Raw genomic sequence first — 25,012 nt, forward strand, 5'->3', positions numbered from 1 at the left:
ACCATAATTCCTCACGCCCTGCCCGCAGGACCTGTGCCAGGTCTCAGTGCCTCAGGACTGCATGTGCTGGGCTCACACACACCTCAAATACCAGGAGCTAAGCCCAGATTTCTACCCTCTTCAGGCTGCCTGCCCACCTTGGGTACCCCACCGTGGGTCTGCTCAGGGACTGCAGCAAGGTTGAGAGCCCTCCAGGCATCACCTCACCCAGAAGGAATGCCCAGGGCTTAAAGACCTTCCCCAGGGACATCATCTTTCAGGTTATCATGGCCAGAGGACATTCATCTGCCAAGGACTCCAGTGGGAACCCAGAGTGCCCCACCCCTGTCCTCAGTCCTTCTGGGAGTCGAGGCTGTGTTCTCCACCTTAAGGCTGTGTCCTCCACTGTCCCTGATAGGGGACAGTGTGGCCCAGCACAGACCACTGGCCAGCAGGATGGGCAGAAATGAGCATTGGCTGACCTTGACTGACTTGCAGTGTCCGGTTGACCAGGGTTCCCAGAGGATGCCAGGGTTTGCAACAGCAACCAGGAACAGAAGGGTGAAGCCCTCTCCACAGTCCCTCAGGGTCTGCACACAGGTTCCTTCAACTCCAGATGAGGGCTATTTCGCCCTTTGGTCCTATCTCAGACTAATATATTTATTCAGTTTGACCCCAAATTGGTCAAGTGTGTAAGGACAACTTCTATGGGTCAACAGGCTGGTGAGATCACACTAAGTCCCTCCCACCAACAATGGTGGTGCAGGGAAGGCCCAGGACAGGCCAAGGGTCCAGGAAACACCTAGCATCCTTGGGTAGGGTCACCAGATAAAATACAGGATGCCAGTCAAATCAGAATTTCAGATGAGCAACACATACCTTTTTAGTGTGAATATGTCCCAAAATATTTTATGCTAAAAAATTATTTGAGACCCCCTGGTACTTACCACAGGATGTGTTCTTATACTGACTGTATAAAAAAGCAGCAAAGTAAACCTACACCTTGTACACATCAGCCCAGGTCCTTTTCCTGGTCTGTATTGCAAATGTGGAAACATGGTATGGGAGAAAAAGAGACAGGCCAAGAAAAACAAAGTGTTTTCTTTAAAAAAAAGTTTGGTATCCATCTGAAGTTCAGATTTGACTGGCTTCTTGTGTCTTATCTGCTAACTCAGTCACCTTCCATCAGAACTCTAGGTGACATTCATTGACCCAAGCACTCCCCATGTGGGTCTGCAGACCACCAAAACAGCCCTGGGGGATCACTTTTCCACACCACAGAGCTGCCTGGTAACATCGGTCATCCTCTTTTCCTTTTCTATGTTCACAGGGTGTTGAGGAACCCGTCCCTACTTTGGGATTGGGTGGAGAAACCAGCAGCCCCTCTGAGGATTCCTCTGAACAATGTACCCATTTCTCCACTGGCAAAACTGCCCCTCACTTGGGCTGTGTTGTCTCTGTCCTGCTCAGTGTAGAAGCTGAATATGTCCACAGATATCAGGAACCTGACACAGGCATCTGCAATCATGACTTGGCATGCAAGAATGAATTTTGCAGAAGTAAGTAAGGGAAGGAGTATCTGGGATTCTCCAGGTGAGGTCTAAGTGTAGAAAAGATGAGGGCATGTGACCACAGAGGTGGACACTGGACTAGTTGGATCACAAGCCAGCAGCCTTGAAAGCAGGGAACAACTAGGAACTAAGGGGGTCCAGCCTACAGCACCTTGACCTCTGCTCCGTGGTGCCAACTTTGAGATGGACTCCAGAAGCTGCACCTTTTGTGATCATGTGTCCCAGTGGCCCTGGGAGTCAACATATTGGAAACTGTGGGTGGCCTGCCTGCCCACCCTGCAGAGAACCACTGTAGTCCAGTATCCCGCCATGGCAGGAAAGCCTGGGGCCTGAGAAAGCCTCCCCCTCCCCACTCCTGCCCTGTGAGCTCAGCCAGACCTCCACCTACATAAGTAGAGGCAGTTTCCTGTAGCAGGGGTAAGTGCACAAAGAGCAGTCCTGCCATCTGCCCTGGACATGCTGACCAAGGTCAGGGCTGCCTGACCCAGATGGACCAGGACCTCAGGGAAGACCCAAAGTCCCCAGTTTCTGGAGTAGAAGTTCCTGTCCTCCCAGGGCAGAGGGTGTGGGCCCGGGTATAGCATGGGGTAACCATGGGAGAGAACTGAACAGGGCTTCAGGGTTGGAACCCTGAAACCTGAATGAAGGGATGCATGTGTCTACAACTCATGGGGGAGGCTCGTCTCCCATCTGTACCCAGGAAGACCCTCTAGGACGCTCAGCTGAGGTTCTTCAATTTGTCCTGCACACCCTATGGGAGCAACCCCAAAGCTTCCCACAGCCATCCAGGCCAGCTGGCCTGAGGGTCCTCACCTGGCTGGGGGTGACTGGACATCCAGCTAGCCCAGGAGGGCACCTAGCCAGGTCACCTGGCAATGGGAGAGGGGTGCATGACGGGACACCTGGGGCGACAGTACTTTGGGCGATCGCAGGGAGGGGGAGCAGCAGGCGCACACGGCTCTGGGGTCGCTCAGTTTATTGGGAAAAAGGGGCACTGAGCGTGGCGAGCGCTGGCGCAGAAGCCTGGGGCGGGGGCGCTTTTCCTCTTGAAGAACTTCCACTGGACCTTGATGGCGAGCATCCAGTCGCTGACGTAGAGCCTCTTACAAGCGGAGGTGCAGACATGCGCCTGGCGGGGGGGCGGGGCGGCGGGGCCGCGCCGGGGGCGGGGCCTGGGCCGGGGCCGGGGGCGGGGCCTGGGCCGGGGGCGGGGCGCGGCGCCGCCGGGGAGGGCCGCGCCGCGGACGCCCGCGCTTCACTTGCCCGCCTTCTGCGCCTTCTGCGCGGACTTGGTGACCTTGCCGGCGCCGCCGCTCTTCTTCTCCACGTTCTTGATGACGCCCACGGCCACCGTCTGCCGCATGTCGCGCACGGCAAAGCGGCCTGTGGGGAGAAGCGCTTGAGGGGGTGGGGCTGGGATGCATCGCGCATGCGCACTACCGCTCGCAGCATCCTCTCCATTGCCCCCTTTTACTATTAAGGAACAGGCGGTCTCAGTCTGAACAGGGCAGTTATCCACACAGGTCTACGGTTCGTCACTTGAGGTGGCCCCGGTTATTCTCTTAGGAAGTCAGTAGGCCAGCTGTGGGCTCCTGGCAAGTTCCTTAAGGACTTCATCAGCAGTGGGACACTATCCCAGGTCTGCCACCTATTCTCAGTGAAACAGAGGCTGAGACTCTCTTGCTAAGCTCTACTCTTAAACTCCGCAGAAAAGGTCGCCATAGTGAAGGAGCCCCACCTGCCCCTGCCCCCAAGCAGTGCCTGCCCTCAGCCTGGATGATGCCAACTCCAGGCTACATCTCCCTCCACCACCCCTGCTCACCAAGAGGCGGGTACTGGGAGAAGCTCTCCACACACATGGGCTTCCCGGGGACCATCTCCACAATGGCTGCATCGCCCGACTTCAGGGACTTGGGGTTGTCCTCCAGTTTCTTTCCGGAACGCCGGTCAATCTTCTCCTTCAGCTCAGCAAATTTGCAAGCGATATGGGCCGTGTGGCAATCAATAACCGGGGAGTAGCCGGCACTGATCTGCCCAGGGTGGTTCAAGATGATAACCTGGGGACAGAGTTGCATGTAGCCATGAGGCACGCCTTGGGCCTGGCTGTCAGAGGAAGGCCAACACCGGGCAGTCACAGGGAGCCTACTTCCAGATCCCCAGGGTCCTGACTGTGGACAGAGGAAGCTCAGACCATGGGGGATCCACCTCTAGACCTGGACCCCAAAGTCCTCACTGAGCACATGGCAAACTATTAAACAACAGACACCCGCACTGTTTGAAAGGCCAGGGAAGGCTCTGATGCTGTCCATTCCAGCCAGAACTAAGGTGGGCATGGCAAATTAGACCTCGATTGTTGTATTTCAGTTACGTTTCAATAGGCATTTTAGGAATTGTCATCCCATGAAGAAGTGATCAATGAGAGGGTACAGTTTAGGACTGTGCAAGGTAGTTGCAACCTGTAATCCAGGCTACTCAGGAGACACAGATTAGGAGGATTGAGATTAAAGGCCATCCAGGAAAAAAGTTAGCCAGATCCCATTTCAACAAATAATCCAGGTGTTATGTTGTTGGCCTGTGATCCCAGCTATTTGTGAGGCCACAGGTAAGAATGTCAAGGTTGAAGGCCAGCCAGGGAAAAAGTATGAGACTCTATCCTAAAAATAACTAAAGCAAAATAGACTGGGAGCATGGCTCAAAGCCAGCCCCCGGCAAATAGTTAACAAGACCCTATCTTGAAAAAAATCATCATAAAAAAAGGGCTGGCAGAGTGGCTCAAGTGATACATCTCCTGACTAACAAGCATGAGGCCCTAAGTTCAAACACCAGTACCACCAAAAATAAAATAAAATAAAATGTAGAAACCAAAGTATTACAGAACTGTCTCTGGCAGTAAGTTAATAAAATCATTTTTTCAGGATAAAGGCAGACTAGGGCTACACAGAGGTTGGAGTGCCAAGGCCTGGGGATTTGCTTCCCTTGCCTGTGACTATGAGCACCCATCTAAACCCCTTAGTCCTGGGTGGTCTCATGGTGCAATGGGGGGAGGGGGGAGTCTTTTTACTCCTCAGTGCAAGGTGAAGATGGGCAGCCCTGCTGCTGCTCTGGGCAAGAACACCCCGCACACCCGCACTGCTGCTGACCTGGGAGGTGAACTGGGCCGCCTCCTGGGGTGGATCAGACTTGCTGTCCCCGCACACATTCCCCCGGCGGATGTCTTTCACAGACACGTTCTTCACGTTGAAACCAACATTGTCGCCAGGCAAGGCCTCACTGAGTGCCTCGTGGTGCATTTCCACCGACTTCACCTCTGTGGTGATGTTCACCGGTGCGAAGGTCACCACCATGCCCGGCCGAAGGATGCCTGTCTCCACTCGGCCCACGGGGACTGTGCCGATGCCTGTGCCGAGAGAAGGGAGTTGTGAAGGGCAAGTGGGGGGGCAACGAGCCTGGAAACAAGGTAGGGGATATGGCCATGTGGAGTGAGTAAGAGGCAGGGAAGGCCCCAGACAAGGCAGACACTAAGACGCCAAAAGACATGAACACACCCTTGGCCCATTCAGGGAAATAAAGACTGAAAAGGAGCTTTCAGGTACTCAAGGACAAGGGCAGGGCAGCGTGAAGGGGGCAGCAGTCCCCTGAAGGGAGCAATATGGAAACCTCTCCTCTCTCTGAGGACCCCTCCCTGTGGCCTTCAGGCTGTAGCACCACAGCAAGGTCTGGACTTATTCACTGAGATTGTTGCTGCCATGGAACCCATGGTCCTGCCCACAGGAGGCTCCCTGGGCCCACTTTGGGGATGCAGTCTGTCACTGAAGGGGCCTCTGTGACCCTGCACTTCTCACAGGCCTGCTGACACGACTGTGTATCTGCCAAGGGTGTCCCCGTCTTCCCCCAGGGTATGATGGGGGGGCTCTCCGCTGTCTCCCAGAGACTTAGGTGGCATGACAGAATGACAGAGACTGAAGCTGGTGGCTGTTCTGGGGTGAGAATGACGCCTCTGGCCATAGCCTCTGGCCAGGAACACCCCATCATTCTCCCTCCTGGAGTCTCATCTTTGGCTGTGGTTTTTATTATGGCCTGCATTTCTCATTCAACTGGGACTGTGTCTCCCACAGACTGGGACTTCCGGGATGGGGGGGTGACGCATGAGTCATCTCTGTTCCTGCCTTATGCCGCCAGCTCCTGGCTCAGAGCTGAGTGCTTCCCTGGAAGGAGGGAGATCCTGGTCGATGCTGGGCAGATGAATGGATGAGTGGGTGGACAGAAGGATGGGGGTGTGGATGGATGGGGCAGTGAACAGATGAACAGGTGGATGGAGAGGATGGACAGTCCCCTAAAAAGTGTGTGGTATGAGGAGAGAGGTAGAGACAACCAAGCTCTGGGGCTCCTTGTTGGGACCCTGGTAGCAGGAGAGGGGTCATTGTGAGGGCAGAGTGACTGGACACCTGCTGGGAGCATGGAGCTCTGGCATGGCGCCCTCACTTACCCCCGATCTTGTACACATCCTGCAGTGGCAGGCGCAGGGGCTTGTCTGTGGGGCGAGTCGGGGGGAGGATCGTGTCCAGAGCCTCAAGCAGGGACACGCCACTTGCATTCCCTTCCTTGCGCTCCACTTTCCAGCCCTTGAACCATGGCATCTGAGTAGGGAAGAGAAAGCACCCATGGATCATGGAACCACCTATGGCTTCCCACTCTTGGGGCCATGTGGCCAGGCCTTCGGCCAAGAAGATTTCCAGGAATCTGGAGAGGGCTCCTGCCTAAGGGCCAGCATGATGGCACCCAGGCTACCTGATGCCCAACTATTCCAGCTAAATTGTTTTGTGTCCCTCCATGTACTCAACAATTCACCACTCACCCCTCTGCTCATGTTCCCAACCTCACGGATGAGCTCAGCGTAGGAAAGGGGGAGGGGCAAAGAGTAAAAGCCCCAGCCTCAGCCCAGACTGTGTTGTAATGCTCCTGACACTTGTGAACTGCCCCCAGTCCAGTCTGACTCCTGCAGCCCCTGGGTCGTTGGCCATCAGATCCCTGGACAGGGCAAGGGCCACAGCAAGAAGGGCCAGAGGCTCCCCAGAAGCTCTACTGGCCATCATGCTGTCTCCAAACTCAGGACCCACCATCACTGGGGTCTCTCTGGGAGCAGGCTGTGAGGCCTTCCTGCACAGAGCTCCCTCTGGCCTCCCATCACAGACGGGGAGAATCAGCTCCCTCTGTAGGAGCCATGTGTCCTCCTGCCCTTGTCCCCACAGCTGAATCCCAGACAACCCAGGTCAGCAGATGGCTCGCTGAACATGGGCAGGCATGGCCCCGACACCCTGCACAACAGAACTGTGGGGAGTGTCAAGGGGTCTCTGCTGGTTACAGGCTGCCCCTGGGATTGGGGGGAGTCTGCTTAGACATGGCTACATTCCATGAGGGGAAGGATAGATTCATGGGCAAACAACATTCAGCAGAGCAAGACAGAGACAGGCTGGGAGCATCCCCCCGCCTGCCTAGCTCTATCCCCAAACCACCAGGCTCGGAGCTCCATGTAGCTGGTCTAAGAGCCCCATGGCTGCCTCCAAAGGGTCCAGCTTCACACACTATCTCCCCCAGCTGCAAGCTGGCCGGAGCCAAGTGGCCGCTTTTCTGGGACCAGGGTCTCCTCTGGCTGGACAGAGCCCTGGAAATAGGATACCAGCTTCACCTCCAACAAGCCAGAGCCCCTGGTGAAGGCAGGCTGCTCAAGCCTCAGCTTCCCAGCTGGCCATCCAAGAGCCCCTGGTGGAGGCAGGCTGCTCAAGCCTCAAGCTTCCCAGCTGACCATCCAAGAGCCAGCCTCCACCCTCCTGTCCAGCCCAGGGATGAGCACATTTCCCAGAGACCAACCCCATATCCCAGGAGAGGCAGCCAAGGAAGCCCCATGGCCCCGCTGACCCTGCACAGGAGGACCAAGAGAATGCCTGGGGACATGAAAAGTAACCTTCCCCATAGTGAGATCCTGGGGGCCAGGCACATGGGCTTGTGCCCAGCAGCCACTGCCCCTGCATAGTCAACTTGGAGGACTATCCCTAGCAAGAGAAGGGGCCTCTGTTGCCTGTACCTGCCTCCTAGGGAGACTGAGCTGGAGGACCCCAAGTGCCAGGCTGATGTCTGACACTTTAATGCTTATGGAAACCTAGCTGACCAAGGGAAGCTGGGACCTGGTCCTCTGACCTCCCTGCTCAACCTGTTTGTACCTCACCCTGACAGCCTGACCTGTCATCCTGGTGCCTTAGGCTCTTGGGAAAGGACCGCTCAGCCAGTCCCCATCCGCCCACCCTGGCCAGCACTCACATTGGGCGAAGGCTCCAACATGTTGTCGCCATGCCAGCCTGAGATAGGTACGAAGGGCACCGTGGCTGGGTTGTAGCCAATCTTCTTGATGTAGGCGCTGACCTCCTTCACAATCTCATCGTAACGCTTCTCGCTGTAGGCTGGCTCTGTGGAGTCCATCTTGTTGACGCCCACAATGAGTTGCTTCACCCCCAGAGTGTAAGCCAGCAGTGCATGTTCCCGGGTCTGCCCGTTCTTGGAGATGCCAGCTTCAAACTCACCCACGCCTGCAGCCACAATCAGCACCGCGCAGTCCGCCTGCCCAGCAGGGGGCACAGTGAGCCCCTGCCCCTGCCCCACCTCTCACCCAGGCCCCACCACACACAGGATGTCCTGGGGATGGTGACCGGGTATCCACCTCAGGGGCAGTGGGGCTCACCCACCAGGCCCTGAGTCAAGGAGACAGGTTTGGGCAGCGGCTCTACCACCAGCAAGCTGGGTGGGTGAATCACCAGGCTTCTCTGGTTCTGTCCTCTGTCTGTCTGTGAATGCCCCAGAAGCATCTAATTGCCCATTCTGATTGTCTGCCCTTCTGCCCATCCTGGCCTCTATGTCCACCTGTCTGTGAAGGGCACATCAGTATGCCCGTCTCTATCCCCTCTGTCTGTCTGGTGGCTGGCCCTGGAAGACACTGACTGGCTGTCTGTGCAAGCACCCTCAGCTAGCTGAAGTCCAGCTAGCTGGACAGCACTGATTCAGTTTTCAGGGGACTTCATGCCAAGGGAAGGAGGGGTGAGTGGTGACAAGGATGAGGGGGCCCTGCCCTGGCAGGAAACCCAGGAAACCCCATATCCTGAAGCGAGTCCAGGACCCCTGTTGTCCCTGGGATGGGTGCCCTTGCTCCACCCACCTGGGACGTGCCAGTGATCATGTTCTTGATGAAATCCCGGTGGCCGGGGGCGTCGATGATGGTGATGTAGTATTTGGTGGTCTCAAACTTCCAGAGGGAGATGTCAATGGTGATACCACGCTCCCGCTCTGCCTTCAGTTTGTCCAGCACCCAGGCGTATTTGAAGGAACCCTTCCCCATCTGGAGGGGTTGAGGGCTTGGTCAGGACAGGAACCAAGTCTCACATAATGTCCACCTGCCAGGCCTGCCTGTCTCCAGCCATCGGAGCAGCCAGTGGTTGCTGAGAGACGGCTGTCAGGCTCTAGCTCCCTGCCTCTCCACTGTGGCCCTGGAACTCTAGTCCCATCTCCCTGGAGCTGACACCCAGATCCTGCCCTGTCACCGTCCACCCAAGGCTGCCTAGGTTGGCCTGGGCAGTGTCCTAACTAGCTGTCAACACACACATCCACCAGCAGGTGGCGCAAGGGCCTGGAAGCCTCCAGACCAAATTAAGTCCCCTCCCCTGGTGGAGGGCTCCCCTTTATCTGATGCTGGGGGACACCCACTCCTCCATCAGTTACAGTTAAATTACACCACTGGATTTTGGGCTGCCAAATAAAAGCCCATCTGTGTTATTTTTTTTAAAGAAGGAAAGGAAAAAAGAAAGAAATCAGATTAGGTTTGGAGAAGGGCCTGTGTTTCCAGCTTTCTATAGCCAGTGAGGACTCCCAAATACCTCCAAGACATACCTCCTTTTTCCCCGAGCCAGGGCTATGGTCACTGCCCAGTTGGGCACAGCTCCCTGCCAGGACCTTGAATAGACAGGCCTCTGCCCTCCAGGGAGGCTTCCCAGCCTGGAGCAACAGCCCAGACAGGACCAGGAAAGACCCAGCTGGGGCCCGACTCAGGCACCCTTCAGTCCTTTGGCTCCTCCCACTGATACCCCGAAGGCAGCATGACATAGCTTTGGGACCAGATGCACAGAGTGGTAGCTCAGGGTATCCCCTCCCCTGCTGAGGCAAGGGTTCAACCCAGACCATCAGCTGCCTCTCCCAGGCCCTGGCCTTAGCCCTCCTTATCTGGGTGCCAGGTGAGCACCCTCCCAACCCTCCAGAACCCAGGAATAAAGGACGAGGCAGAGAACAGACCTCCTCATGGCTACTTCCCATTCACAAGGTCTCAGCCGAGAAACAGGGAAAACAGCCAATGGGCCCCTCTCATCCTTAGCAGGCCACTGGGACCCCCCACCCCAGACACCACCTGGACAAGCAGCCCTCCCCAGCCCAGCCCAAGAAAATGGAACTGGCAAGCCGGCTGCCCATCAATCAGCTATTAATAGCAGCCCTGAGCCCTGGCTCAGCTCTGGGACAAGTGAGCACAGCACCACGTCCAGCCCCAGTAGGCAAGGGGACAAGGCTCAAGAACCCTCTAGCTCTGGCCCACCAAAACAGAAAGTCCAGAGCAAAAATGCTGCCTCTCCAGCCCCTTTCCCCACCATGGGCAAATCTGGCAGCTCAACACCCCCAGCAAATTCTCAGAGAGAGACCCCCAACTCAGCCCCACCATTATCTCCTATCTAGCCTTTTGCTCTGGAGGAGACAGTAATGAGCTGGGGCCAGGCAAACACCAAGCCCAGTGGCTGCCTAGGAGCCAGTGTATGGAGGGGTGGGAGTCCTCCCCCCACCCAATCTCATCATCCCCCTCACCTCAGCTGCTTCCTTCTCAAACTTCTCAATGGTCCTCTTGTCGATGCCCCCGCACTTGTAGATAAGGTGGCCAGTTGTGGTGGACTTGCCTGAGTCCACGTGGCCAATGACCACGATGTTGATGTGTGTTTTCTCCTTTCCCATTCTGCCCAGGTGGGGAAGGGGCTGGCACAGCTCTGGCTCGGGGAGAGGGGTGCTGAGCAGGAATTCTGTGGGGTCAGTGATGGGGAAGACAAGTGATGGGGAGGCTCACGGGGAGCTCAGCTGCAGCCCTGCCAGGGCACAGGTTGGGAGCACATCACTACCCACAATCCTCACCTTGAGACCCAGGCCAACCTCCCACACTGGGTGGGAAAGAAGGACCCTACTCCCAAGACCTGCTCCTGGCCCAGCCAAGCCAGGTGGCAGGCACAGGCCGCATGTGCCTCCTACCCCCTACCTTGGCCTGATGGTTCAGTCTGCTGCAAATGTCTGGAGTCCCCTTCCCTAGGAGAGAGTTAACCCTGTCTGCACAGCAAGGAGCAGCAGGCTGGGCGAGCAGAGCAGCCGGGAGTCCAGTGATGAGTCACCCTACTAGGCTCTCCAGTGCCCTGTCCTCGATGCTGCCACCCCCCCTCGCAGCCCCAGCTAGGGACACTGCGCCCCACCCCCACCTGCTGCCACCATGGAGAGATGGCCAGCACTCCCAACGCCCCTCTTCAGGCGGAGGGCGCCATCTTCCTCTCATCCCTGCCCGCAGGCTGGCACCGGGAGATAGGCAATATGGTGCCAGACTAGAGCCCAGAATAGCTCAGGCCCTCCCCAGATCTGGGCAGTGGGCAGACAGCAAGGCCAAGAGGTGGCAGGGGGGTCCCTATTCTGGCCAAAGAAGAAAGGATCCAGGATACAAATGCCCACTAGAGATGCCCTCAGCCTGGCGGGGGCACGAGGCTCTCATTCCCTCCCTTTCCCTCTGGTCCAGGCCCTGGGTCTCAGTCCCTGCCCCATGCAGAGGTCAACGGAGAAACCCAGGCAGCCCAGGGTTGTGTGTGCGTGTTGGGGGGGGGGGGTCTGGAGAGAGAAAGGCAGGAACGCAGCCCCCAAGGGTGGGAACCCCACGCGGCAGGGTGGTGGGGTCCCTAGATCTCACCACCTCCCCAGCCCTGCTCCGGTGCATCGCTCGACACCCCCAGAACCCCGACTCTCACTCCCCACCACCGCCACCACCCGCAATTCCCAGTACCTGCGACCCTACCCAGCCCTGAAGGGCCCGGGGGGGGGGCAAGGTCAAGGCGACAGGGCGATCGCGAAGCCACGCCAAGTAAACAAGCGCCGCGGGGACCCACCCGCACCCTGTGCACCCTCCGGGCTCGCGGGCGGCGAAGCCCGGGGCCCAGCGGCGCAGCCTCCCCAGGCGCCCTGCCTGCCCTCTCTGCCCCCGAACAGGTCCCCAGGAGGGGACCCTCTGCGGAAAGCTGGGGCGAGGGTGGGGACCCTGGGCGAGCGTCCTTACCCGGAGCCGAGGTCTCAGTCAGAGGGACTGGCGGCGCGGGCGCCGGCGGTTTTATCTCTCCAGGAGGGGGTCCACCTATTGACGGTGCGGGCGCAATGCACTGCGCCCCTGCAGTACGGCAATGCGGTACCGGCGGGGGGAGGGCGGGGCGCGGCGGGCGGGGTGCGAGGGATGCGGGTTGCAGGGGCCGCGCACCCACGGACGCGGGCGGGCGCGGACGCGGGAGGAGACGGCGAGAGAAAGAGCTGCAAAGACGCACCCGGGCGAGCGCAGACAGGGAGAGAAAAACAGACAGCCGGCGGCGCGGAGAGCTGGGGGCAGGGAGAGGGAGCCAGAAAGGGAGGGGCAGGGATGGAGAGAAACAGAGACCCGGGAGCCTGACAACCGGAGACCGAGAGGCCACCGGAGAGCCCAGAAAGAGCTACCAACATAAAAAGAGGTCCCGGGAAATAGGAACACCAGGACCGGGAGCCGGCAGGTGGGGGAGGGGAAGGCCCTGGGGCGGAGGAGCAGGTCCGGGTCTGGATGTCCTGCTCTGCTGCGTCTCCAGGCCGGCCCTGCTCAAGGTTGATGCCCAGCAAACATTAAGCTCTGCTCTGAAGGGCTCTGCCTGATGTGGTCCAGGGAGTACTGGTATCCAGAGGCCTGTCCACGCGAGCTCAGCATGAGAGACCCCTGAGGCTGTCAACAGATCCAACTCAGAACCACCTTCCCTCTGAGGCCCTGGAAGAGCCTTTTTCCACCTCTCTCCTCCCCACTGGGTGCTTGAAGCCCCTTGTGTGCATACCTGAGCCGCGCCTTTGCCAGTGCCATAAAGCAGATCCAAACAGAGTATCCCCCCCCCTCCCCCGCCTAGAGTAAAGCCTCCTCCTGGTCCTATGGGTGGGAAGCGGGGAGTCTTAGAGGATCCTGGGCAAATGAGGGTAATGAAAATGGGTTTTAAGGAGGGGAAGAGTAGCAGCCATGCGTCATGTGGATATGTAGGTCAGAGGCTTCTTCCCAGGGCCCCCACATTCACATTTTCCTATACTGCTGCCTGGTCTTTGTCACTGCAAGGTCTGGTGGGAGGGAGATAGCAAGGGGGCCCCAGGGAGTGTTGCTGAGTGACAACAGGCCCTATACCTCTCCCTCGACTCTGGGTGAGTTTTCAATGGGTATAGACATGGGAGGCCCTGGTCAGAACTCAGTGCCTCCCACTGCCCATGAAAAATCCCTGGAGACAGGTCCCCAGCAGGCCAGCCAGCAGGTGTGAGGAGGAATGGAAGGTGGGGCCCAGGCAGTGGGTGGGAGCTCATGGAAAGGGTCTGTCCAACCAGGGACAGGCCTTCTTCCCCAAGAAGAAGCCAGAGGCAGGGCAGGCCTCTCAGATGACCCAACACTTCCGAGCGCTGCTGATAATGTCAATTGGGAGCCAGGAATTAAAAATAAACACCTGGCAAGACAGCAAGACCAGCCCCGCCCCTGCTACCCAGCTGGTGTCTACCTTCTCATGCCTCCCTTCCTGCCTGAAGGTTAGGCCAGTTCAGCATTTGGAAGGCTGACATGCTACACATGCTATGATCGACCAAGGCTGGATGGGCCAGATGAAGCGGGTAGGAGTCTGAGTTCCTGCCCGCCAGTACCCAGGATCCTAGGCTGCCCCTCCCTAAACATTCTGGACTGCTGCTTTTCTTCCTCTGCATGCGTCTGGGTAGTGGTGAACCAGTAAGGCCCATGGTCAGGGATTTGCCTGTGCCAGGAAGTCTGTGCCACCTAGAGCAATGGTCACTGATGGCCAGATGTGGTGTCCTCCCTGCAGCACCTGTGCACTGAGCCTAGGGAGGGCTTCAGGGGTCCCTCCAGGTCTCCAGGACATGCTGCACTTCTAGCAGCTGTACTGCCCCCACAGTCTACCAGCATTGGAAACGATATATTGAGGAGTCTGTGTAAGGTAATGCCATAAGCCATAACAGCTAACCCTGCTTGGCAGCTTCTGGGGCCCTACAGTGCCAAGTGATATCTAACAACCCAACAATACTACGTAATTTCTAGGTACCAGCAACTCCCAACTGCTAAGCAACTTCCCCCAAGGTCAGTGTTGGAAAACTTAATCCTAGGCCAACATGTGGGGGTTGAGTCCTTCAGGGGGGCATTTGGGTCCTGAGGGCTCCACCCTCATCCATGGATTAATGCCCCCCAGAAAGGACCTGTGATAGGGGTCTCTCCTGCCTTTCCACCTTCTGCCTTTAGGTGGCGCAGTCAGAAGGCCTGGCCAGGTGTCCTGCCTTGATCTTGGACTTCTCTGTTCTTTATAAATTACGCAGTCTGAAGCATTCTGAAGTTGGTATAGCTCAAAACAGACTAGAACTACAGCTACTGAATTGTTACTTGGTGGTACTTGGGACTACTGAACAAGACTAAAAACCTGCATCACATAGAAAACGGTAACAGCCACCATCACCAAGCCCTGCGAGATCACCCTGTGCAGGGGAGGGGCTGCAAGTAATCATACAGCAAATAGGAGGGTCAAAAGGCCTGACCAGGCCAGTGTGACTTCCAGACAGGCATGTGGATCCCACCTGTGGACACAACCTGTGATGTCCCCTACCCCTGCCACAGGTCAGGCCTCGGCCCCCTTGACAGCCCTCCATCTGCATCTGAGTCACTCACTGGTCACAGTGGTTGGGGAGAACTGCCAATGGCAAAGAGGGTCACCAGCCAACCAGGGCTCCTTCTCCGTATAGGACAGAAAAGGAAGTATAGATGCTACCCTTCCTCAGTCCCCTCCCAGAGCCTCCAGGGCCCATTCTCAAGCTGTGTAGACACATAGCCCCCTTGTCTGGCTGGGGTTTCATGAGCCTCGGGAATGAAGATCCAGCTAAAATTAACCATTATCAAGCTGTCAGCCCTGGAAATAAACCTGCCTCCCATTGGCTGCTGGTGATGTCATCAGCAGGTTAATAATAGCAAGGGTGCACAGCTAACCACCTGTGCCTGTGCCCGCCTGTGAGCCTCGGGCCTGGCCTGCACCCATGAGCCAGGCAACCCAGATGGCTGGTGCTAGATCCAAGGTAGCCAGATAGGGGCTTAGGGGCAGGGTGAGAATCAAGCTGGGGTGTCTCTGGATCACCTCCACCCTGCCTCGGGCCACTGCTGCCTTCTAGCCCCAGAACATGTGCGTATTCAGTTCCCTTGGCATGGAGCCTCTCCTCTGCTTGCCTACCTGGGCCTCAGTGTACCCGACAGCCACGGTAACAAGGTCCTCCCCTGTGGCTAGCTCTCAGGCAGATACCCAGGTGACTGAGAGAGCCCTTGAGGCAACAAATTAAGCTGTCTCCATAGTGAGAGAGGAGCTCTTGGCTCTGGGCTCCTCTTAGAAAAGCAAGGTGGTACCTTCCTAAGTCTGAGGCTGGTCAGAGGACAACAGGTAACATGTAAACCAGTCCAGCCAGCCAGATGGTACATGGCCCCCAAAACCTCAGTGCCAGGAGGGTCTGAGGCTGACCTGAGCCTGCCAGGGACTTCCCCTGCCCCCCCACAACTCGCCGCCTGCAGGGAGCTGTTGCTATGGTGAGCGGGCAGCAACAGTAGGCAGCAGGAGGCTCCTCCTCTCCCTCCTCCTGGGAGCCCAGTCTCCAGTCCAAGGAACCCTGGGCAGTGCAGGATAGGCCCATTCTGTGTTGTCAAGCAATTGGGGAGGGAGCAACTGGACTTCTGAGGGAGAAGACTCTACAGGACTGCAGGGTCCCATTCAGCCCATTTCAGGCTGAGAGGCCAACAAGAGGCCACGCCAGCCCAAGAACGGACAGTCAGGGTGGGGGTGCTGAGCTGTCCAATACCCAGAGGCGGACCCCAGGGAGGTTCTGAAAGCCTACTGCCCCCTACCATTGGTCTTCTCTGGACACCACAGGAAGAGGAGAGTAGGGGGCATCAACCCTCTCCCTCTGAAGCCATCCCCAGTAGGGGTCCTGGGTGTGACTGGGTCTCCTCAGAGCTCACTGAACACAGAAGTCCCTCTGCCCTGGGTGGTAGGGGAGAGGCCACCACCTGGCCCCAGGCACATCTCCTCCCCATGCACTTGACACCAGGTTCAAGAAGGCCTGGGGAACCTGAGCTCATTGGTGACTGTAGGAGTTCGCTCCCCTTCTGAAGAGCTGCCCTCTGCTAGTGAGATCCATCAAGGAATAGCTGGCCTCAGGAGCAGCCAGTGCCTCTGCATATCCTCCAGCCTAGCAAGATCCATAGCTTGCCTGCCCAGGAAGGACTCCCGTGACTCCAAAAGCCAAAGCATGGCAGGGTGGGGGAATGAGGACACAGAGGGGACATTGATCCTTTCAAAAACCTGGAGTGAACATACCTGGAAGTGTGGAGGCTACCACTGCCCACTACTTAATGAATTTTTCAAAGTGAATGTGCCCTTGGGAGCACCACCCAGGCCAGGCGACAGGACACTGCCTTGTGCCCCTCCAGCCACAGTCACCACTATCCAACCCTGCACATGAGTTCACTTTTGTCTGGTTTTGAGCCATATACAAATGACCTTCATCTGGCTCCCTGTGCATACTGTTACTCAGCTTTCTGTCACCAGAACAAATGCCTGAGTAATCAACTTAAAAGTATAAAAAGTTCATTTTGGCTCACAGTTTTAGAGGTTCCAGGCCATGACTAATTGGCCCCCTGTCAAGGCAAATATGGCAGGAGCGAATGGCAGAGCAAACCACTTACCTCTGATCCAGGAAGCAAAAACAGAGAGAAGAGGCTGGGGCCCTACAACCCATTCAAGGACCACCCCCACTGATAAAGACCTCCCACTGGGCCCCAAAGTTTCACCCACTCCCAAAAGCCACACCCTGAGGACGAAGCCCTCAACACATGGACCTTTGGACAATATTCAACATCCAAACTACAGCACACACCATCAAGGCCATGAGATTCATTCATGCATCTCATGTAGTCACCATTCTTGTTGCTCCGTAGTACTCCACTTCCAGTTTTAACCTACTGCACACAAACCTGCCATGAACACGTCTGTGCTTATCAACTATGCAGGTGTTTCTATGTGGTGGGTGCCCCCAGGAGCAGAGTTCTAAATCAGAGGTTCAAGATCTTTGGTTTATTGACTCTTGGCTCTAAGTCCAGTCTTCCAGGTCTGCTCTGCAACAATGGACAGGATTGCTCTAAGTATCCCCTCCACTGGAACAGATTTGTTTTCAAGGCAGGCGGTGAAGGGTGCATGTGCCCATGGAAGAAGGCTCATTAGTGCCAGCATTTTTCCTCAACTATGGGCTGCACTTTCTCCATCCTGGTGTATCTGGTGACCGTTCACTAAGTAGGGAGCATTGTGTAGCAATGGATCCTGTTATCTTCTCGGAAGACAGTTGGCCTTTTATTAATCGCTCCGCTCCTGACCCTGTGAAGGCTTGTTTCCATGCATTGTCTGTGTCGGCCAGTGCAGAGTCCAGGGTGTTTCTCAAGCCCCCCCTACCTTGGTGACATTCAGCCTCAGTTTCCATCTCCCCTAAGACCTCTGTGGGGTTTGACTTAAACTTGTGTGGATGGGTGTAGAGTAAGGCATTGCTGTGAGTTGAAGACCTGTCTAAAAAAAAAAACAAAAAACCATCATCCACACTGGCTGGGTCTACTGCTGCCCAGTACTACACTCTGCCTGAGGTAGCCAGAGCCTGGGGTAATACCTAGTGACCACAGCATAAGTGATTCCCTCCCTGGTGCACAGGGAGACTGTCTGGCTCAAGAGTGGGAGAAGGCACTGAGAGTCTCCCCTGTGACTCTGTGACTGGCTCACAGTGCTCAAGGCTCTGACCTACAGCCTGCCTAGTGAGTACTTCTGCAGGTGAAGGAGGCCTTGGCAGGGGCCTCAAGAGCCAAGGGTCCCTAAGATGTCAGTCAACAAGAAACAGGGACCTCAGTTCTTTATATAAAAGCATCCAAAAACTCTTGCAAATGATACATATGATAAGAGAGTGCATCTTGAATATGCAAAGAATTCTTACAATTCAATGATTAAAAAACAAACAATCCAATTTAAAAACAGAGGATCTGAAGGCTAGGCACAACAGCTCATCCCTATAATCCCAGCTATGTGGAAGGCATAGGTAAGAGGATCAGGGTCTGAGACTAGCTAGGCAAAAACACAAGACTGGATCTGAAAAATAATCTAAAGCAAAAAGGGCTGGGGGTGAGGCTCAAGGGGTAAAACACTTGCCTAACAAGCAGAAGACCCTGAGTTCAAACTCCAGCACCACCAAAAAAAAGGAAGAAAAAGGAGTCTCAATAGACATTTATCTACAGAAGACACGTAAATGCCCAGGAAGCACATGGAAAGATGCTCGATGTCCTTGGTCACAAGGGAATTGCAAATCAAAGTGTCACACCCTCTAAGGTGGTTATAACCAGAAATGTGGAAAACAAGTGCTGGAAAGGATGAGAATCACTCAGAAGCCTCCCACGGCAGCGAAGATTCAGCTCTGGAGGAAGCAACACGCACAGCATGTCCTCTACAAATTCAACAGAGAATCACCAGCAGCCCAGAAATTCCACTTCCTGTTCAGACCTAAAAGAGCTGAGAACAGCTGTTCAAACAAAAACATGCACGAGCCGTTCACAGGAAACAGAAGGTGGAAGCGGCTTCTACATCCATCACAGGTGAGTGGAGAGTCAGCATGGTGCACATGGAGTATTATCCAACCATAAACAGAAATCACTCTGACACTTGCTACAATGCGGATGAACCCTGTAAATATTCTGAATTAAAAAAGCCACTTGAAAGGTCACAATGGGCCTGATCCCATTCACGTAAACTAGCCAGAGACAGAAAACAGACCAGAGGAGGGGCTACCTAGTGTTCTCCTTTCAGGGCAAAGAAAATATTTGGGGGGCAAATAGGCCACCCAGCACCATGAATGTGCGATGACAACACTGAGTTGCACACTTTAAAATGGTTGACTTTATGGAATGTGAATTTTAACCTCAATTTTTTTAATTGGAGAAGTACAATTTATATTCTTATTTTTTAAATTGCTTTAGTGATTCTAGTTTGTCTTCCTATCCTAATTTTAGGATCTGCTTGTCTATATCTTCAAAAAAAAAAAAGTCTGAGATTTTCACTGGAATTGCATTAAACCTATCAATCGGTAGAACTGGTATGTTACTACTGAGGTACCGTTGGCACAGGCTGTCTCCATCACCAGCCTCTTTCCATCTCCCTCGCCAGCCTGTCATCTACGTGTCTGCTTCTGACCAGATGTTCCTGGCATAGAGAAATACCCTGATTTTTGTATGCTGACTTGCAGTCCTGCTGCCCTTACTTATTTATCCAGCTAGCTTCTCTGTATATGCCTTGGAATTTTCTACATCAACAGACATGTCATTTGTGAAGTGGGACTGCGTCACTTCTTCATTTCTGATCTGTATGTCTCTCACCCATCTTCCTTGCTTGTGGGTATTGGAAAACAGGGGCGAGAGTGGATATCCATGTCCTACTGCTGGTCCTGGAGGGGGGAACAGCAGTGTTGGTCGTAAATACTTCGGCTGTGATCCTTATTAGAATAAAGACATTTTTTTCTGCTCTTGCTCTGCGGAGAGAGAGTATTTATCACCAATGACTGTTGAATCTCATCCAGTGCTGACTCTGCACTATTTCATAGTAGAATGTTCACAACTGCTTGCTGATACTTTTTATTTTTACAATGGCTGCTCTAAGGTTTCTGTCAGATAATTCCAACATCTGTGTTATCTCAGCACTAATGTTGGTTGGTCCCTGCTTCCTGTGTGAATTGAGATTTTCCTGGCTCTTTTTTGCTGAGTAATTTTGGCATTTATCCCAAAGTTCAGCATTTTTGATGAATAAACATTTACCTCTTCAGTTTGTTGACTCTCTCTGGTTGAAATCCAGAACACTGAAAAGGCCATTTCAGACAGTTCTGCCCAGGTTTATGATTGCATTTGGGGAACAGGATTTGTTGACTTCCTCACCCCGTCTGGCTGGAAATCTTTCATATCTTTTATTCATGATTCATTCTTTCATCAAACACATTTATTAAAGGACTACTACACAGCCGGTTCTGTCTTAGTCTTTGGGGACCCAGAGGTGCACAGATACACTCTCTGGCCCCACAGATCTCACTTGGCCAGCAAGTAAACACATTAGACTATTTCTAATAGCAAAAAGTGCAATGAAAAAATATAGCTTTTTGTATGTGTGGTGCTGGGTATTGAACCTAGGGCTTTATGCATGTTAGGCAAGCTCTCCACCACTAAGCTACACCCCGGCCTAATAGCTAGCTTTTATGAGGTACCTACTATGAGCCAGGCACTGGTCCTAGCACTTACAGGAAGCCTCCTTACCTCAGAACAGCCAGCCCTCTGAATTGGATACTTCACTTTACAGACGAGGAAACTGAGGTTGCCAGCCACTCCCACTCCAGGACTTCACCTAACCACATGAGGTGCCGCCCACACAGCAAGCATTTATTAAACATTAGTCAGTCATCTTATTTACTTCTTCAGGTGGAGGCACCAGCTCCTGCCAGAGAGCCAGGCAGTAAATGCCACCTGGGGATGAAGAGCTTCTGGCCCCAAAGAAAAGGGGCAGGGGCTGGGCCGCTGTGAACACAGCATTTACCAGCTAGAGGTGACCAAGTTCCATCCCAAGCCTCAGGGCCCCTGAGCCTGGGTTCTCCCAACATGAGCTACAAGCTGGGGACGGGTCAAAGCCCCTCAGCAGAATAATGACCTGAGCCAGCCTCCTCCACCAGGCATTTCAGAGGAGATAAGAAAGGGGTGGATGTCCACCCTATGGATACACCATGTAGTCTTCAGAGGCTGGGGCTTGCCAGGGACTGAGGCCTCCACAGCTCCTCTCCCCACTCTCACCAGCAAGTGCCGAGGCCACTGTCCCTGTGGCTTGTTATGGGGAGGCACCCTGCCTTCTGGGCAACTTCTACTTCTCTATTTTAAAGAAAGAACATCCCAAAGCTGGATGTGGTGGCACACACCTGTAGTCCCAACACTTGGAAGGCTGAGACGGGAGGTTTACTTCAGCCCAAGGGTCCAAGGACAGCCTAGAAAGTATAGCAAGAACCCATCTCAAAGAAATGAAAAGAATGAGCTCTCCTCTCAGGCCCCAAGTCGAGCAGCTGTTCTCACACCAAAGAACCTCCTCAGAGCTAAGGAAGTCACATGATTGAATCCAGAGATTAAAGGGATTTCCCCAGGCCCACCCAGTTTCCGGGTGGCAGAGCTTGAACTAGAACCTGTCTTCTGATTCCTAATCCATATCTGCGGAAGCTGTGTGGACATTATGGAACCTTGAGATCAAATGCATGCAAGAGAGTCACACTGATCTTTATATCAAAATCTCCTTGTGGGCATCCAAGTCCAAGTTTTACCCATTGAGCACCCTCTGCACCTTGCTTCTGCCAAATCAAAGCTTCTGACCTCCAGATTTCTCTTCTCAACTTGTACCTTTCATCTCAAATCCATAATGTCAGCTCAGTAATTTCAAGGGACAAACAAATAATGCAGAGACCCAAAAGTACAAGACGTCTGAATGCTAAGAGCATGAAGAAGATGTAGGTAGATATAAAAATACATGGAATTAATCTTCCAGTGGGGTCAATCTTTCTCAGGACAGACCTGTGGTACAAGGACAGGTAAGTATCGAGGCCTTGCTTTCTTAGGAAAATGACAAACATGCAATCAGAAAAAAAGATACATAGTGATAAACACAATTAAAACTAGAATGCATGGCTAAAGTACAAGTTCACCCATTTTGATAGTATTAACTACCTAGCAATAACTACCGTTATTACAGATCCTACTCAGTACTACCACTTTTGAGAACCTGCGATGTGCCAGGAACTAACTAAACACTCCATACACATGATTCTATTTAACTGTCAGGCCAACTATTTGATGGATGGTAAGTCCTTCATTTTACAGATAACGAAACGAGCCCAGTTTAGACTTATGTCCTGAAAGAGGTGGAGCTGCAGTCTGGCCCCAAATAAATCTCCCAAATTTGTGCTCTTAAAAAGTTCAGTCAGTGTGGTGGTGCACCTGTAATCCAGAATTTGGGAGACTGAGGGAGGAGGATTTCAAGTTTGAGGCCAACCTGGGCTATGACCCTATCTCAAAAGAGAGAGAGAGAGAGAGAGAGAGAGAGAGAGAGAGAGAGAAGGAGAAAGAGAAGGAAAAGTTCAAAATCTGATGTTCTCTATAATGTTCAAATATAAACACATGGAAATTTCTGAGTATGTAGAATGTGATTCAGTGCTTTTGTTTTCGCTGTACTGGGAATTGAACTCGGGGCCTCTTGTTTACTAGGAGGTGCTCCTTTCACATCCCCAGTCCTTTCACTTTTAGTTTATTTTTCAAATAGAGTCTTCCTGTGGGGCAGGCATCAGACTACAATCTCTCTGCTTCCCAAGTAGCTGGGATTACAAATGTTCACCACCATATCCAACCAGTTTTGAATATGATACTTTAATAAAATTTTTTCTCGCAGGGTGCTGGTGGCTCACCTCTGTAATCCTACCTAGTCAGGAGGCAGAGATCAGGAGGATAGTAGTTCAAAGCCAGCCTGGGCAAATAGTTCAAGGGACCCTATCTCAAAAAAAGCCTTCACAAAAAAAAAAAAAAAAAAAAAAGGTTGGTGGAGTAATTCAAGGTATAAGCCCTGAGTTAAAACCCCAGTACCAAAAAAAAAAAAAAGGGGGGGGGGAGTTTCTTTCTCTGAAAAAATAAAAGGAAAAGGAAATTCCTTCAGACTGTTATTAATGTTGGTAGGTAAAGTTGAGAAGGAAGTGGGCTGATGGGGCAGGTTCAGAGCACAGCCTAGCAGGTGTGGGTGAGGCAGAATAGCCTCACTGTTCAGCTGGGGGAGATCTGCAGATGGCCCCCACCCTAAACTCCCCCGTCCAAGGTCTCCCCCCTCCAAGTTGCTAGAGGTCTTCTCCCAAGGCCTCCTGCTGTCAGAAACTAAGCTCCCTCCCTCCCTCCGCTCCAAACCAGTCCCTCTTCCTCTGCCTTGGGGCATGAACCGCAGAAGAGACCCACGCACTTGGCCAGGGCCAGGAGTTCAGGGAGGGGAGTGGCCAGCCCCGAGCTTTGGGTCTGTCAGAACCTGCAGCGATGAAAACAGCAAGATGTCACCTAGATAGATTGGTCATCTCCTCGGCGACCCTGCCCACCTTCCCCGCCCCCTCCGGCCTGCGGGGCTGAGCACTGGCGATGGAGTGAAAGTGCATGGGGCCAAGGGGGGCCCGCGTCCGAGAAGGTGGCCCGGCACGAGGTGGAGCGCATAGATCCGGCTCTAGTACACATCCGTTAACCAATCCCGCGGACAGAACTCTGGCATGGGACAGCCAGAGTCCGACCCAGGAGGGTGGGGCCGGGGCGGGGTTTCGCAAAGCCCCGGGGCGGGGGCCTCCCGGAGTAGGGGCGGGGCCTATCATGACGCTCCGCCCCTCATGGCGCGTGGCAGCACGCGCATATAAGAGGGCGCCTCTGCGCGTGCGCACGCTGCGTGCAGGGCTGGGTCGTTGAGCGGCCTCCCCAGGCATTCTCCCCAAATGGGTTCCGGGGCCTAGCGTCCACGTCCCTGGCCCCGCCACCCGTGACCGCGCGCCGAGGCCCGCGAGGAGTCGCTGCCGAGGTGAGGGCGCGGGACGGCGGGTCGCGCGGGCCGGGCCGGGCCGGGGCGGGCCAGGGGCCAGGGGGCGGCCCTGTCAGCTCCTGGCTCCCGCACCCGGAGCACAAAGCACCTTTGTTCGGCCGCTCAGCCGGCCCTGGCTGGTTGGAACCGCCCGGAAGCACCGGCGGCAGGCGGGGTGAGGCGGCGCCGCCCCTGAGTACCCGTTCCCGGGGCGCCGTGATCAGGTCCGCAACCCGCGCAGGTCTCCACCAGCCGGGAGGCGAAGCATGGCTGCCATCCCCTCCAGCGGCTCGCTCGTGGCCACCCACGACTACTATCGGCGTAAGTAGGCCCCTTGCTGACCCCAACGTGACGGAGCCCAGCACTGCCCCTTGCAGCCACTGAAGCCACTATTGCTGACCTGCCTCCCCTCTCCAGGCCGCCTGGGCTCCGCGTCCAGCAGCAGCTCCTGCGGAAGTGCTGAGTACCCTGGGGAAGTCACGCCCCATCACCCGGGTGAGTGCGGGTCTAACCGCACAGATGGACAGAGTCTACTCAGTTCCTCGTGGGGCAGCAAGGTGGAAGGGGGGAGTCCCACTTGGACAGGCAGCATCGTGACCCCTCTTTGCTTCTTTCAGGTCTCCCCAAGGCCGACCCTGGTCATTGGTGGGCCAGCTTCTTCTTCGGGAAGTCCACTCTCCCGTTCATGGCCACACTGTTGGAGTCCCCTGAGCAGTCCACGGAATCCTCCCAGGCCTCCAGCAGCATGGTCACCAGTGGTCTGGCTCCAGAGGCCATGAGGAAGCAGCCAGTAAGCCAGCCTAGCCAGGCCAATGCCAGGCCCCCATCCTGACCTGGTGGAACCACCAGCCTGGGCTTCCCAGGTGCTAGGCCAGAGCCCTGCCCACCCTGTAGACTAGATAGCGTGCAGCAAGCAACACACCAGCAGGAAGCCCCATCGGTCCTGGCTGCACCAAGCGTTCCTGACCCTGTAACTGTGCCTTGCACCAAACAAACAATAAACTCCAAGCAGCTGTCCCACATCCATGTCTCGTTTAAGGTGTTACTGAGTCTCCAGCCTAGCTTCCTGCTGGAGGCTGCCCTGCTCCCAGGCCTGCCTGGGACCTTGCTTAGCCCCCTCACAGTGAGTCCCTCCTCTCAGTTGTGAAGAGATGGCTCCATGCAAGCAGGCCCACCCTGAGACTGGGGTGCCTTTCTGTTTCTGGGGAAGCTGGTGGTCCTGGAGCTGGACAAAAATTCCAGGGTAGCCCCTTTGGCCACCTGGTGGGCCATCTGAGGAAAGCTGGGAGTCCTCAGCCAAACAGACCAGTGCCCCTTGAAGAACCCCTTGGTGAAGCCCTCCCTCAACATCAGGGAGGGTGGTAGGATGGACAGTACTGAGGCCAGTCCTCCAGCGTTCCCCCCCCCACACAAGGGAGTTGTCTCCCT

The 25,012-nt window shown here is 54.9% G+C and overlaps 2 protein-coding genes and 1 non-coding gene across 5 annotated transcripts; 2 read left to right on the plus strand and 1 right to left on the minus strand.

Annotated features, from left to right (window-relative positions):
- Nucleotides 1-909: 909 nt before the first annotated feature.
- Nucleotides 910-1,039, plus strand: LOC141423751 (small nucleolar RNA SNORA51). Its single transcript, XR_012448569.1, has one exon. It is a non-coding gene; the product is annotated as a small nucleolar RNA SNORA51 (small nucleolar RNA).
- Nucleotides 1,040-2,511: 1,472 nt separating this feature from the next.
- Eef1a2 (eukaryotic translation elongation factor 1 alpha 2) lies at nucleotides 2,512-12,087 on the minus strand. 2 transcript variants are annotated; one of them, XM_020173732.2, is made up of 9 exons: nucleotides 11,932-12,021; nucleotides 10,879-10,925; nucleotides 10,440-10,648; nucleotides 8,755-8,934; nucleotides 7,866-8,162; nucleotides 6,037-6,187; nucleotides 4,691-4,947; nucleotides 3,373-3,607; nucleotides 2,512-2,933 (listed from the first exon to the last, which is right to left on the minus strand). In XM_020173732.2, the coding sequence occupies exons 3-9, from the start codon at nucleotides 10,581-10,583 to the stop codon at nucleotides 2,806-2,808; spliced, it is 1,392 nt and encodes a 463-aa protein (XP_020029321.1). In that variant the 5' UTR covers nucleotides 10,584-10,648; nucleotides 10,879-10,925; nucleotides 11,932-12,021; the 3' UTR covers nucleotides 2,512-2,805. The 2 variants fall into 2 exon arrangements, with proteins under 2 accessions (XP_020029321.1, XP_020029322.1); XM_020173733.2 differs by lacking the exon at nucleotides 10,879-10,925 and having other exon boundaries at nucleotides 11,932-12,087.
- An 11,341-nt stretch (nucleotides 12,088-23,428) lies between these two features.
- Ppdpf (pancreatic progenitor cell differentiation and proliferation factor) lies at nucleotides 23,429-24,606 on the plus strand. Of its 2 annotated transcripts, none has more exons than XM_020173726.2 (4): nucleotides 23,429-23,584; nucleotides 23,826-23,905; nucleotides 24,002-24,079; nucleotides 24,202-24,606. In XM_020173726.2, exons 2-4 carry the CDS (start codon nucleotides 23,851-23,853, stop codon nucleotides 24,414-24,416), a joined length of 348 nt encoding a protein of 115 aa, XP_020029315.1. In that variant the 5' UTR covers nucleotides 23,429-23,584; nucleotides 23,826-23,850; the 3' UTR covers nucleotides 24,417-24,606. The 2 variants fall into 2 exon arrangements, with proteins under 2 accessions (XP_020029315.1, XP_020029316.1); XM_020173727.2 differs by having other exon boundaries at nucleotides 23,444-23,584; nucleotides 23,712-23,905.
- The last annotated feature ends 406 nt before the right edge of the window (nucleotides 24,607-25,012 follow it).

This window comes from Castor canadensis, chromosome 5 (assembly GCF_047511655.1).
Source record: "Castor canadensis chromosome 5, mCasCan1.hap1v2, whole genome shotgun sequence".
Taxonomy (NCBI): domain Eukaryota; kingdom Metazoa; phylum Chordata; class Mammalia; order Rodentia; family Castoridae; genus Castor; species Castor canadensis.

What these genes read in the sequence shown, in the direction of transcription:
- Ppdpf (XM_020173726.2), top strand. Translation starts at nt 23,851, where the DNA reads ATGGCTGCCATCCCCTCCAGCGGCTCGCTCGTGGCCACCCACGACTAC. An exon ending in CACCCACGACTACTATCGGC is followed by an intron (nt 23,906 to 24,001) that starts GTAAGTAGGCCC and finishes TCCCCTCTCCAG; the next exon opens with GCCGCCTGGGCTCCGCGTCC. An exon ending in AGTCACGCCCCATCACCCGG is followed by an intron (nt 24,080 to 24,201) that starts GTGAGTGCGGGT and finishes TGCTTCTTTCAG; the next exon opens with GTCTCCCCAAGGCCGACCCT.
- Eef1a2 (XM_020173733.2), bottom strand. Translation starts at nt 10,583, where the DNA reads ATGGGAAAGGAGAAAACACACATCAACATCGTGGTCATTGGCCACGTG. An exon ending in TTGAGAAGGAAGCAGCTGAG is followed by an intron (nt 8,935 to 10,439) that starts GTGAGGGGGATG and finishes CAACCCCTCCAG; the next exon opens with ATGGGGAAGGGTTCCTTCAA. An exon ending in CTCCCAGTACCCGCCTCTTG is followed by an intron (nt 2,934 to 3,372) that starts GTGAGCAGGGGT and finishes TTCTCCCCACAG; the next exon opens with GCCGCTTTGCCGTGCGCGAC.